Here is a 13,987-nt window from a genome sequence, read left to right as displayed (position 1 = left end):
ATTATTCGGGGGGAAAAAAATCCTTTGACTAAAAATTTAAAATGAACAGAAAAATAAAAAGACTTTATGAGAAGTGATCATACACAGGGGCCCAGTGGAAGGGGCAATGAGATCTCTACCATTCGTTCATATAGCAAATATTTATCAACACCATTCAGAGCCAGGCACAAAGCTAGGCCTCAGGAATACAATGGTGAATGCATATAGATTCCCAAGCAGGAAAGTGTGGAGGGTCTACAAACTGTTCAAAAACCACCGTGAACAGAACACCACCAGAGGTGAGCGGGATGCTGGCCCTAGACGACATTGGAGAAGTAGCAGGACCCAGATCATGTTGTCATAGGTATTGAGGAGTCCTCAGGGCATAGGTAATATTTAAAGCCATGGGAAGAGGAATTCCAACATTTAGGAGGAAGGGCCTGTAAAAGAGACAGAAAATGTGGGGCCTGTAAGCAAAGAAACAGCAAGGAAGTATGAAAACTTCCCCAACAACGTCCTAACATTTTTGTCATTTTTCTAGAATTGCCCCCCCCACCCATAGTTTGTAATTACTTTGACTACGTGCATTACAATGTGGTGCTCATATTTCTGCGTCAGTTCCGCAGATGAATGGAGGTATTTGTATGCTAGAAAAATGAATTTACTATTATACAGAAAGTGATTTGCTCATCCCCACTCTAAGTTATACCAGGGTGGCCCAGGACCTTTGTTTGAATCATAGCTACCGGGGGCGGGGGCTCTAAGATGCTGTGTGACTGATTACCTGAAACAGTGCTAGGATTTCAACTGGTTTGTCGTCGAGGTTATCCGTAAGACCCGGCCCCCGCCCTGCTTTAAGAGTAACAGCACACCAGCACTTTGGATGTAGTAAGGCTAAGGAGAACGCCACCTTCCGCACAGCCGAGGGCGCAGCACTGAGCGCCGCAGGCTGGTGGGGGAAATGTGATGCGACACCATTGCTTTGTGCGGCCGCGGCGATTACTACCTGGGGCGTCATGGCCGCTGTCGGCGCTGACCCAGGTAAATCAACAGCCAGGCAGGCAATGGGTCTCGCGGACAGTCTCGGGAAACGGGGGCCCGAAAAACGAGAGAAAACAGAAGGAAAAAGGCAGAGGCGGTAGCCGGATTCGGGCTTAGCGTGTCACGTCCCCGGAGGCCTAACGCCTACGCCAGCCCGAGAGCTGCCTCTGCACCGCCTCCCTACGCCTCTCGTCAGGCAGTGGCCGTTACTGCTTCCGAGGTCAGTGTGGTGCGGACTCGGCAGGCGCCTGCAGGAGCGTAAAAGCCAACCAGCGCCCGAAGCTCAGGGCAAATGACTCCCCTCCGCCCTCGCCACGTGTTCGGCCACCATTTCCTATCGTCTTTGCTCCGCTCAGAGTGTAAAGACGCGCGCAGCGCACGGCCAATAGCCGAGACGGCGGGACTCCGCGGATCAGGCCGGTCCCCTGGCCCCGGCCCACCTGGGGCCGTGCAACCGCGGGTGTTCCCGCAACTGGCCAGACGAGGAGGTCGCAGCCCTAGTAATGTCGGGGCCCAGGCTTCGCAAGGGGTGGGGAGTCTGGGAGCGCGGCCAGCTGTCCCGGAACCCGCCTAGAGGTCTGGGAAGACGCTGGCAGACGAGCTAAGTCCCCGGAAGCCCTCCGGCTTTGGTTGGCTGGGCTAAGGAAGCGCGTGCAGCCCTTTTGTCGCGAGAGCGAATCCATTTAGGTCACCCCCCCCCCTTGGTGTGGGATGGTTTTTTATTGCGTGTCGGGGAGGCCACTGAAGTTGCGGCTGACTTAGACCCCTGCGCTAAATTTAGAAAGCTTAAAAAGGCTCAGTAGTTTCCGATCCCAAATCTGCTTTCGGAGAATAGTTTCTGGCCCCAAAGGTGAATCCCCGCTTCCCTGTCAGCCAAACTGTGAGCTCGTCCAGGTGGGATGGCTGGGGCAGGGGTAGGGGCGGGGACGGGGCGGGACGGGGCGTTGCTGGAGAGAAATTTAAAATTGGGCGCTTAAGCCGCGGCTGGGCTTATTCCCGCGTTCCTCTTTCTTTGTTCGGATTGGTGTCCGCGCTCTGCTCTGCTCTGCCATGCCTTGCTCTGAAGAGATTAGCACCATCTCCCCCAGCAAGCGGCCCCGGCCTGCGGAGGAGGGCGGCGCGCGGCTCCGCTTCGTGAGGCTCTCGGAGCATGCCACCGCCCCGACCAAGGGGTCTTCGCGGGCCGCCGGCTATGATCTGTACAGGTGGGTCATGACCGCTGGCCACCCGCGCCCCTGAGGGAGGCCAGTCCGGGCAGAGAGCCTAAGAGGGCCGCCTTCTGTCCCTGCCATCCCTGCTTCCACGCAGAGAAGGCTAAATCGCGAATTTTAGAACTTTCATGTTAGATTGCATTCAGACCCTCTGCTGCCATGCCACAGCTTGAAACATTGACTTAAAAGATTACAGAAACAATTTTTTTGCATATATGTGCGGTTTCCGACATTTCTGTGCTGACAGTTTTAGCTTTCCTCTCTAGCATAAATTCGGTTGGGATTCGGGCAAACATTTTGGAAAAGTAAATATACGTAAATATCCTCTGAGGCGTTATTTTGCAATATTTATTGCACACTCTCCAAGTGGAAGATAGAAATGAATAAGGCCTACCTTGGCTTTCAAGGTCTGAGCATGATGCTTTGCCCAAGAGAAAGAGAAGCCAGGGTGGGAGCCCACGTGCTTAGTATGAAAATGCCAAGGCAGGATTAATGAAGGCTGCTTTTGTCCTAAAGGGTTAATAAAATTTTTCCACCCGCCCACGTTTAACTTGGCCCCAGAACAGGAAATTGCAGAATGGGTTTGAATATGAAAAGCAGGGATGTGGATAATAATACTTCCTTTTCATTTGTGCACTTTTTACATATACTAAAAGCTTTTCCATGTGTTATTTTTAAAAGTCCTCACAACAATCTGAATTCATGAATGTTACTTTTTGCACATGAGGGGATTCATAAAGAACTGATCTGATAGCCTTAAACTGATAAAGGCTTGAATGTAATAGAAGTTTTGACCATGAATTCAGTGCTTTTCTTCCCCCTGGACCCTGTGCCGGCTTCTTAGAACCATTAAGATAAATGAAAAGTGATATGAGAGGTAAGGAATGCTTATTACATGACTAAATCCTGAGCCTTGGGATACACTGTATTTTAAAGCATTCCAGATAATTTTTTTAAATAGTTTTTTTAAATTTATTTTTAGAAGGGAAAGGAGGGAGAAAGAAACTTTAGTGAGTGGTGGTTGTCTCTTACGCTCCCCCTACTGGGGACCTGGTCCGCAGCATGTGCCCTGACTGGGAACCCAACCCGCGACCCTTTGGTTCGCAGGCTGGTGCACAATCCACTGAGCCGCACCAGCCGGGGCAACATTCCAGATAATTCTAATGTGCAGACTACTCATCTAAGTCATAATAAGTAAGTACAGGAGAAGAGGAGAAAGAAGTGTGTGATGATAGGGAGAAAAGAAAGAAAAAAAGAGGTGTAAGATTTGTAGCCGAATGGGATGTAGTTCAGCTCCTTAATTTTCATGAATAAAAATAGTTTGACAATAAGTAGTTTGGCTATACCATGTCTGGGCCCTGTTCTGAGGCTTAGAAGAGACTGATTTTAAGGTGCTTTGAGCATCTTCATACACTGAAGCAGACGTGGAAATAACTTCTTTAATAAATTAGTGTTTAACTATTTCAGAGCAAATTTCATTGAGTGAAGTAAAAATACACTACTGCTTTACTAGTTTAACAAAGGTCTTCAAAGTAACTTACAGTTATGCTTTTTAAATTTCTGCACGGTCGGGGGCAGGTGGGGCTGCAGTAATAACAGCAGTGGCAGCGTTTGCTGGGTGGACCTTAGAGAATCAGTTCCTTCGCAGTGTCCGTCTCCAAGGCTGTTCACAGTGGTCAGCTCTCACCCTCAGCCAGTGGCCCCAGTTGGGTGTGCTTGCTACACTACCAAGACCAGCAGAACAGATGCAACCCAGCTCTACCCAGTTACATGGCTCACCCATTCTCCCCTTCTACATGGTTTTTATAATCCCTTAGACGACTGCTGTAAGAATATGAGTTATTATAAAAAAGCAGTTAGAACTGTGCCTGGGGCTTGTTAAGAAGTTAATAAATGTTAGCTGTTATTTACCCTTCTTTCTTCTCTCTTTTCATACAGTGTCAGTGAAGCATACACCTTTGTAAAAGTGCCTTTTCTGCCCCCTCCTGCTAAATAATTATCTCAATTTCCCAACCAAATTTTGTTCAGGGGAGAATACGTTTACATCTTGTCACCTCTTTCACCAGAAAAATTCATAAAGAATTACTCTATCTAAATATCAGTTATTTTCTTCCAATATCTTCCTAGTGCCTATGATTACACGGTGCCACCTATGGAGAAAGCCCTTGTGAAAACTGACATTCAGATTGCTCTGCCTGCTGGCTGCTATGGAAGAGTAGGTAAGCGACTTAAGATTCGTCCTGCTCTTTGTGATAATGTTCCTTCATCTTAGTTTTATCTGGGGTATAAAAGAGGGGTGGGATATTGCTTGGCCTGTGTCCTAAAATAAATACTTCCTTACCAACAGCGATGGCAACTGAGCCATTTGAAAACTTTCATTTACATACAGGCACACTTCAGAGTTGCAGGTTCCATTTTAAACCAATATGGCAAAGCAAAAATCTCAGTAAAGCAAATCACTTGCTTTTTTTTTTTTTTTTTTTGCTTTCCAGTTCATATAGAAGTTAATGTTCACACTATATTGTAGTCTATTGAAAGTGCTGCAGCATTATGTCTAAAAAAAAGTACATACCTTATTTTAAAAAATGCTTTATTGCTAAAAAAAAAACAAAATTAAAAAGCTAATCATCTAAGCCTTCAGTGAGTTGTAATTGTCTTGCTGGTGGATGATCTTTACCTTTGATTTGTAAAAAATGCAATATCGGCAAAACACAATAAAACAAGGTATGCCTGTATCTGCTTTTGCCTCTCTCTCTGCTATTTTTTTGATTCTTTATTGAAACCTTTAGAAGGCTCACATTGGCCCAAGAGGTTCTCACAACGAAATCACTGAAAATATAGGTGATTTTTAGCTGGCACTTTTTCCAGTGTTACCACCAACTCCCCCTTCAAAAATCAGATTGCATATGAAGTCAAGATCTCTTCGTGAAGATGGTGATGAGAATGGCTAATGTTAATTATGTAAGAAAATAGAGACAGGCTTAGGATAATGGCACATAGCATTTCATATCGTGAGAGTAAGACTCCCAACCCCTGTTGGTCCCAGAGCGTATCAGGCCACTTCACCTTCCCTCATAGAGGGAAGAGCTGGGACAAAATGGAGTGCAAGTTCAGAGGTTTGACTTTTCTGGTCATTCAGTTGTCACCGGAAAGAGTCTTAAGACCTTTCAAGAGCATAATTACTTTCCGACTAATTTGAGAGTCAGCATAAACTAGCAAATGGACCCGTGACTCTCCCCCCAGGGCTGGGGTGGCAGGTGGTAGCTAGATAACTGTATTCCTCTTGGCCATATGTGTGAAAACTGCTAATACTTCAGCCTTTAAGAAAAAAATAAGATTAGCTCTGTTTATCTGTTTTTGGCAGCATTGACCACATTTTCAGTGTATTTGGGGGGGTGGTGGGGATCAGGAGATGGAACGAAATAAAAGTAAAGACAGGAAGGGGCAGCATGTATTAACAAAGAGTCCTGATTTTAGTTATTCTGGAATAAAGTTTGGAAGTTAGGATAATTAATGGTAGGCCTGATGCTCAAGTCAGCAAATATAAGCTATAAATTTAGCTTTTTATTTTTTCATTTTAAGAATAAAAGGCATAGTAAGTTGACTTTTTAAGCCTTTTGCTCAGCTGTTACTAAGCCTTTTACTCTGGTTCATTTGTTTTATATAGACACATCTTTTGGCATCTATATCATAAGGAAGAGTCCCAGGTTCTAGACTAAACTCTGCTATACTTCTTCCCAACTACAGTGTATTGCAACATGATCAGAATTCCCATCTTAAAAGTCCCAGCCCTGACCAGTGTGGCTCAGTTGGTTGGGCGTTATCCCCCAAAGCTAAAGGTCGCCTGTTCAATTCCCAGTCAGGGCACATGCCTGGGTTGTGGGAATTGGTATAATTTGGGCTGCGTTTAAGAAGCAACTGATGGATATTTCTGTCACACTGGTGTTTCAATTTCTCCCTCCCTTGCCCTCTCTCTTTAAAAATAAATTCCCTTTCCTCTGTTCTGTGCCCCTGCCAGCTACAGTCCTCCCACTGTGGTCCCGCTTCACAGTTGCCTAGGGTTGTCCCCACTTGCTCACCTTCAGTTCATCCCAGCAATCCATGGCTGCACCACCATGGGTCTTCAATTCACTGAAGTTGTGTGGGACTGGCTTAAGTTGGCTTCGAATCAAACCTTGTCGGATTTTTCTGAACTATTCTACTTGGGTAATACAGTGTAATAAATATATTCTTTAATTTAGAACTATCTGCTGAAGTTAAAATGAAGATATCACTGATAGGACATAAAAGTCAATTATATCTAGTAATTGTCCTTCTACCCTAACATAGCCAATTTCTGTTTTTTTGTTTTTTAGCTCCACGTTCTGGCTTGGCTGCAAAATACTTCATAGACGTAGGAGGTATTATGTTTACATTTTTATTCTGTAAATATTTCTAAGTATTTACTTTGCTTAAAAGGAAGTAATCAAATGACAGATTTCATTTTGATCTTCAAGACAAGGATATGGTTTTTGTTGTTTTCATGCCTTTCAGAAATTTCTATCTGAATAATGGACAATTATGATATTTCGATTGCTATTTGATTATATCTAATTTTTGAATGACCGTTATATGAAATGCATGTTGTTTTACTAATAGGCTAACTAAACACTATCTGACAGGATTTTTGCCTTGGTTTAGTGATAATCTGCATTAAGTCCAAAAATGACTCCATTCAAAGAAGAGGTTTGTTATATAAGAGAAAGAAAAGTTTTTATGTCATTTAAGCAATTATGTTTTGCTTAAATAATTCCTAAGTATACATATAATAATTAAGCAGGAGTTTCTAGAAAATGCAGTTCCATCTCGTAGTAAGAAATTTTTTACCTCCTTAAAAGAGAGGTATCTGTGTTTGGCAAAATCTAAAAAGAGAATCTTTTCCTCAAGTCAGGAGAGAAGACACTGCTTTCCTATCTACATTTCTTGCTGAGCAAGTCCTCCGTGGTTCCTGTTGCCCTTATAACAAAGCCTTATTCATATCGCCCAAAGTCAACGGCCTCCTCACCAGGTCCTTTATGAGGGAGCCCTTGTCTCTGCTAGCCACCCTTGTAAGATTTCTGACTGTCCCTAACTGTACGGAAATTATCCCCTTCCTGATTTGCATCCTTTGCTTCAGATCTCTTCATTACTGGGGTGCAGAGCCAGCTGACAGAGTTCTCATGTCCTGACTCTTCTTTCTTTAAATTTTTTCCTCCAGTTTTCTTTTTTATTTGTACCATTTAATTTTCTCACAATAGCTTTATTGAGATATAATTTACATTTTGTACAATTCACCCAGTTAAGGTGTATAATTCAATGGTTTTAAGTGTTTTCACAGAACTGCAACCATGACCACCATTAATTCTAGAACATGTTCTTCATCTCTCAGAAAACCCATACCCGTTAATTCTTACCCCTTTTTTCTCCCCAAACCAACAACCCTAGGTAACCACTGATTTATGTTCTTTAACATAGAACCATATTTAATACTTAGTTGAATTTTCCGTTGTAAGTGAAAATAGTAATAATCAGAAATAGAAAAAAGCCTACGCCCACCTTACAAAACAGGAATTTCTGCCATAGTGTGGCCCCAAGCACACCTATCCTCAACAGACCTGTTGAGGCAGGGGAGGGGTGCTGGGTGGTGGGTAGATGCTCTGCCTCCCACCATTTTTACAAAGCTGCTTTTTAACATGAGAAAACTGGCTCAAAGATGAGCCCAAGCTACACGTTAAAAACTGGAATTTCCATTCGTATGATTCCAATCCACTTGTTCTCCCCACCACAATCGAATGCTGTGGATCGCCCTGGCACATCTACCACCATCCAAGCTCTGTCCTGAGTTAGCTCATTGTCACATGCACAGCATGAGTTAAGAATGGGATGAGGCCTGTCCCTGGGTGGTGTCTCCTGCCTACCCCTTAGGTTCCCCATGGTATCACTAGGTGGTGCTGTGGGGCAAGACAGGAGCCCAGAAGTGTAGTTCCGAAGAGAAGCTGAGCTTGACACAACAGGAATGGACAGCCCACTAGGGTTGAGAATTGTGGGCTCATTATGCTTGATTTTCAAAAAATAACCGTTACAAGGTCAAGGATGGTAACTGAGCATATAGCATAAAGATATAAAAATAATTGTATATAGCCCTGGCCAGTGTGGCTCAGTTGGAACATTGCATTGTGGACCAAAAGACTGCAGGTACAATCCCCAGTCAAGGCAAATTCCTAGGTTGAAGGTTCCATCCCTGGTTCGGGCACTTTCAAGAGGCAACTAATCAGTGTCTCTGTCACATCGATGTTTTCCTCCCTCCCTTCCTCTCTCTAAAATCAATAAGCATATCCTCGGGTGAGGATAAAAATTTTTATGTATTTTCAAAGAAATTTCAAAGGGTTGGTAAAGGAACATGGGCTTTGGAATAACAATGATGAAAATTTGTGTGACCACCTGTGAAGGGTTGGCGGATTAAACAATAATGTATGTAAATCATTTAACACTTTTACAGCTATTAGATCCTGCAACTTAAATTTCCTGTACCATAGGCACTTAACAGATTATTTTTTTAATGTGAAAACTTCGTTACTAATTTTTGCTCTGTTTAAAAGAAGCCTCTGATTTAAAAAAAAATAATAATGTAAAAGAAATGGAAAGTTAGTTTGCCTGATGGTTGGTGTGGTATTATTTACAAAATCACACTGTGGTGTTCTTGGATGCAGGATATCTTAAAAATGTCTCTTAAGCACAAGTTTATCAAAGTTGGCCTCAGTTTTTAGTTCAGAGGAGAGATGTTGTTAGAAATCTCAAGTTGTAAATAAGGGTCAAAGGGAAAAAAGTTGAGTATGCAGGATTCTGTTCAGAATTCACATCTGGTAGGTGTGGATAGTTTTTCACTAAAGAAGGTTTCCAACAAAAGACGTGCCAAAGTCTTGACATAGTAAAAGTTTGCCTGAAGTCAGTTAATCACTCTGCCAGTTCCAATGCATGAATTTTCCAGTGATAACTTCAAAATACTTTTTGCTTTCTCATAAAGAGAAGTGTCCCTGATGTAACTTATGTCCCTTCGGTGGGTTTTTCTTGAAGGTCAAATTGCCTTTGAGTAGTAAATGAACTAGGAACTATTGGATATTTTTTATGTTGTTGGCATTCATGCTAAAATTTTTTTTTAATTGAGGGCTTTTTTTTTTCTTTTCCCTACATTTTAATTGACTTCAAACAACTGAAGTTTCAGTTGTTAGTTGTTTCTTTTCGTTAGTTGAAGGCTTTTCCCATGTCAGTGTGCCAAGTTTAAAATCTTGGTAGGTCACCTGACATTGCAGAATTCAACACACCCCAGCCATTTGAGTTTGATAAAACAACTTTACTGATAGATAGCAAAGAAAGGCCTTTACGAAAAGGGAGTGTTTTTTTGTGTGTGTGATAAAAGATAACGTAGATGAAAAAAAATAAACACTTGCAAGCCATATGAAAAATTTAAATACACAGATAAGAAAAAATACCATAAAATACAGAGGACGACATGCAAGCGTGCAACAATAGTACAGAGGAGGAGAGTCCAGCCTCACTGGGAGCGAACAGGGAAATGCAAAATAATGCCAGAAGTACCATTTCCTACTCATCACATTGGCTGGAATGAAAAAGATTGCTACCATCTGGTACTGCAAGGACTTTGGAAATGAGTCTTCTTAAATATCATTCATGGAAGTTTGAAGTATTCCAGCTTTTTTTAAATTGTCCATTCAAATTTAAAATGTAGATAGCCTTTGACCCAGGAAAATGCTTTTTGGAAATTATTTGGTAAGGATAAAAGGTACTAATACACAAGGATATATGTACAAGGCTCCTTTGTTTATCATAGCAAAAATATGAAAGCAACCTGAATGTAAGAGATGCATACAAATAATGGTATTGTATTTCCATATCTTGGATATAAAAAGGACTAAGATTTAGACATATTAATTTCAAAGGATGTCTGGTATTTTAAGTGGGAAAAAAAGTAATATATGAAATGTTTTACTGTAATATTGGCTACCTGAGGGAGAATAGAGGAACATCATTAGCTTTTACTTTATATGTATTTGTACTATTTGCATAATCTAAAAATGTTCTAATAAAATAGGAACAAAAGAATTCAGTAGTCAGTCACATTGTCTTTAACACATTCTAAATAAGTGAGTACTAGTCTGTACTTCAGACCTCGCAGCATGGAGATTCTATGGCCTTCTGTGGTCATCTGTTCTGGCATGGAATAATATGTTCTGTGGAGGGGTTTCTTCATTAAATCTCATCTACATTGTTCCTGCAGCCAAAATTTTCTGCATATAGATAATACAAGAAAGAGCTGGTCCCATCTTTATATCAGTTCTTTCAGTAAATATTAAGGACTAATTTAGTGGTCAACTGGCAGTGAGGAAAGAAATCAGGCTTCATTATTCTTTGAGTTGTTCATTGCTGTACAAGTAGAAAAACTGTTTTAAGAAGTACTTAAAATTCAGTTTCACTTATCCTAAGTAATTCATTCATAAGGCACAGGGGTTCATTTAAACTTCTGCCATAATTCACTGGGAAAATCTAGAATGTTGATTCTTCTGAGTATTTTTCCTATGGTAGAACTTTTTTAAAAATTACCTTTTTTCCATAGATGAGAAAATTGAAAGAAAATGCTTACTCTTACTCTAAAACTTTTCTTTTTTTCAGTTGACCTTCAAATAATGAGGCCTGCCAACCAGCAGTAGGACCCATGGAGCTAAATTCCTCATTACTTTTATTTACTTTTTTCCTTTGATAAGAGGTTTTTTTAATTTTAGGAGTTAGGTATTAATAAGATGTTACATGGAGCTACATTTAATTAGGTTCACCCAAATTCTATTCAACATTTTACAAACCAAGGGGAAAGATTTAACATCTATAAAGGAAATTGGCAGGGAAGATGGCTTGGTGGTTGGCAAGTGACTACTAGCAGGCAGGAGACTTCTTTTGGGGTAATAAAAATGTTCTAAAATTGATTGTGGTGATGGTCGTATAACTCAATATACTAAAAATCGGATTTTGATTTATGTCTCAATATTAAAAAAAAAGAAAAGAAAAGAAATGAGAAGACCTGGTGCACTTACATTATTTGTGGGAACACTTTAAATTCTTAGCCCAAAGATCATGCCCAACAAGCCTGGTAAATGTCCCTCTCTGGGCCAAAGCTGAGCCCTGGCTTCCGGTTCGCTCTTGCCCTTGTGTTTATAATCTCAAACAGGTACGGTTTATACGAGATTCTGTGTGAAAGTGTGCTCATTATTAAGCTCCTATGCTAATGTTCTCTCAGCATTCTCTAAGAAAAGATGGTGGCTCAAATTAAAAGGAGTGAAAAGCTATCAACTGAAAGGTTCAGCTGCATTTTTGTTATAAAAATTGAATGTTCTGATATTTGCTAGATGGTTGCTTAACAGTGTCAGCATCAACTTCACTGCAGAGCTTCAGGCTTTTTGACATTTTTATTTATGACTCAATCATATTTCAATGTGGGTATTAGTGGAAGCTGCTACCAGGAAAAGCGTTTACAACCCAAATCATAATTTTCTCCTAGTCTGTTTTGGCAGGTGCGCAGAAGAGAGACAGTGGGTTTGCAGAGAGCAATTCAGGGCAACCTGTCTGAGATGCTGAGTGCCTGCTCCCAGTTTAGAGTAGGAAATAGTCACCATTTGTAAGGGTGACAGGTTGGAAAATCAGGGCTACCTTCTAAATTCTTACTTGCATATTAGTAGTATTTCTTAGCTTTGAGGCTTTGCATAGTACCAGAGCACGATTCATTTATTCAGTTGTATAAAAATCTCAGCCATGTAAGAATGATTTTGAGGTAATTATAACTCACAGTGTTTTTGGTAGCATAAAACAAGCTAATGCTATTTTTCTTTTTTCCAGCTGGTGTCATAGATGAAGATTATAGAGGAAATATTGGTGTTGTACTGTTTAATTTTGGCAAAGAAAAGTTTGAAGGTATGTTAAATGCATAGTCATATAAATGCAGTGAGTTTTGAGTTATATATGTCAGAGTAACACATTGTAATTCTCACTATACAGAGCAGGATATAGAAAATGCATTAATAAAAGATCAGTAATAAACTGTTCTGGGTTTGTTTTTTTTTTTCCCTCTTTGAAGTCAAAAAAGGTGACCGAATTGCACAGCTCATCTGTGAACGGATTTTTTATCCAGAAATAGAGGAAGTTCAAGTAAGTATCATAAAAACTGAGTAGGGAATGAGTGATGTAACATCTTCAGTGAGGAAAATTAAAATTTTTAGGATTTAACGTGCCATTGGTAACTAAATAGTAGCATCTATTGTTTGTCCCATTTTTTAAAAACTAAAATCCTAATTTTAGAATTTCTTGAAATAATTTCCAGAGCTATCATATAGCATTACTTTGGATAATAAGTCATTTAAATGTACAGTGAAATTCTATTTCCTTAGCTTTTTTGCAAATTATTCAGTACTTAATTTTATGAAGTTTTTGAAAATTTCTTTATTTTTTTGGTGATCTTTTTACAAGATAAAATAGCAAGAATGAAAGTCTTACCAAGGAGGAGCTGGGGAGAACCGAAAGAGGGTCAGAAATTAACCACATGGCTTATACTGCTTTCTCCCCTTCCAGGGTTTGGATGACACCGAAAGGGGTTCAGGAGGTTTTGGTTCCACTGGAAAGAATTAAAATTGCTGCCAAGAACAGAAAATGAGAAAATGTACTTTTTTTCTTAAAAATGAGAAGTTTTTGTTTAGTGTTTTGGTGCTGTAAACTTAATAGCTTTAGCTTCTAAAAATACTTGGTTCATTTCTGATCAAGGAAAGTTCATTTCTGATCTAGGAAAGGGTACTTCTTGTATGTTTTTCTGTTTTTCATGTATAAAGCTGCATGGTAACCTAACACAGTTTATTTTTTCAGTCAAACGTGAATCAGTTACAGATTCCTGCCTGGGACTATATTACTTAATTTACTAAATGTTACCTCTTCAACTTATTTTTCAGTTTGCTTTAAAAATGATATAGTTTATTACATAAACTGAACTAAAAAATAATAAAAAATTAAAGTTATTCCTTGTTCTTTTCATTCTTTTCATCTAAAAATTTTATATATATAATCTAAATACTTTTAAGATTTTTTTTTTTAGGGTGGGAAGAAGAGAACTTTAGTTGTTTTTGTTGTTGTTTTTAATCTTCCTTTCTGTGGGCCCCATGTAGACTGGGTTGAGGATGTTTGTGAAAGGAAATGTAACTTGGGAATTTTCAGTTGATTTCCTGTGAATTTCATTCCATGAAGTAAATTGTAGGAGTTGTAGTTATGATTGGTTCCCCTCACTAAAGCAGCAATAATAGGTTGTATCCAAAAAATATGCAACTTAACCGGGGTGAAATACAATAGATATAATGAAGTATGCTTAGTCCACTGGGTTTGTCCAACCCATGTACTTTTGTTTAAATATGTTTAAGCAACATTTCGCTGCGTGGGGCTCTTTTGGAGGATTACCCATATTTTGCCATGTATAATGTACACCCACGTTTTTGGCCCAAACTTTCAGAAAAGAAATCTTTCATTTTAATTTTTTAATTCAATTTTTTATATTTAGATATTTGTTTTTTGTATTATAAAGGAATTTTAGCATTTATTTTTTAACATATGGGACAAAAAATTTTATGTGCCAGTAATGGAATTAGTACTACCCGTGTATAATGCTCATCATTTTTTCCCCTTAAAAATTTGAG

At 40.0% G+C, this 13,987-nt stretch overlaps 1 protein-coding gene across 2 annotated transcripts; it reads left to right on the top strand.

Moving 5' to 3' along the window:
• The first annotated feature begins 944 nt into the window (after positions 1-944).
• DUT (deoxyuridine triphosphatase) lies at positions 945-13,306 on the top strand. 2 transcript variants are annotated; one of them, XM_054565459.1, is made up of 7 exons: positions 945-1,020; positions 2,087-2,225; positions 4,359-4,450; positions 6,587-6,631; positions 12,153-12,227; positions 12,391-12,461; positions 12,882-13,306. In XM_054565459.1, exons 1-7 carry the CDS (start codon positions 996-998, stop codon positions 12,936-12,938), a joined length of 504 nt encoding a protein of 167 aa, XP_054421434.1. In that variant the 5' UTR covers positions 945-995; the 3' UTR covers positions 12,939-13,306. The 2 variants fall into 2 exon arrangements, with proteins under 2 accessions (XP_054421434.1, XP_054421433.1); XM_054565458.1 differs by lacking the exon at positions 945-1,020 and adding an exon at positions 1,235-1,520 and having other exon boundaries at positions 12,882-13,305.
• The last annotated feature ends 681 nt before the right edge of the window (positions 13,307-13,987 follow it).

This window comes from Pteronotus mesoamericanus, unplaced genomic scaffold, assembly GCF_021234165.1.
Source record: "Pteronotus mesoamericanus isolate MK-2021 breed Mesoamerican mustached bat unplaced genomic scaffold, CSHL_Meso_final contig_164, whole genome shotgun sequence".
NCBI lineage: Eukaryota > Metazoa > Chordata > Mammalia > Chiroptera > Mormoopidae > Pteronotus > Pteronotus mesoamericanus.
The sequence above is the reverse complement of the archived record's forward strand: the minus strand, read 5'-3'. Positions and strand labels throughout refer to the sequence as shown.

Coding starts and splice junctions, on each gene's coding strand:
- DUT (XM_054565458.1), top strand. CDS start 1,313: ATGACTCCCCTCCGCCCTCGCCACGTGTTCGGCCACCATTTCCTATCG. Junction 12,228..12,390: donor TGGCAAAGAAAAGTTTGAAG/GTATGTTAAATG, acceptor CCCTCTTTGAAG/TCAAAAAAGGTGACCGAATT. Junction 12,462..12,881: donor CAGAAATAGAGGAAGTTCAA/GTAAGTATCATA, acceptor CTCCCCTTCCAG/GGTTTGGATGACACCGAAAG.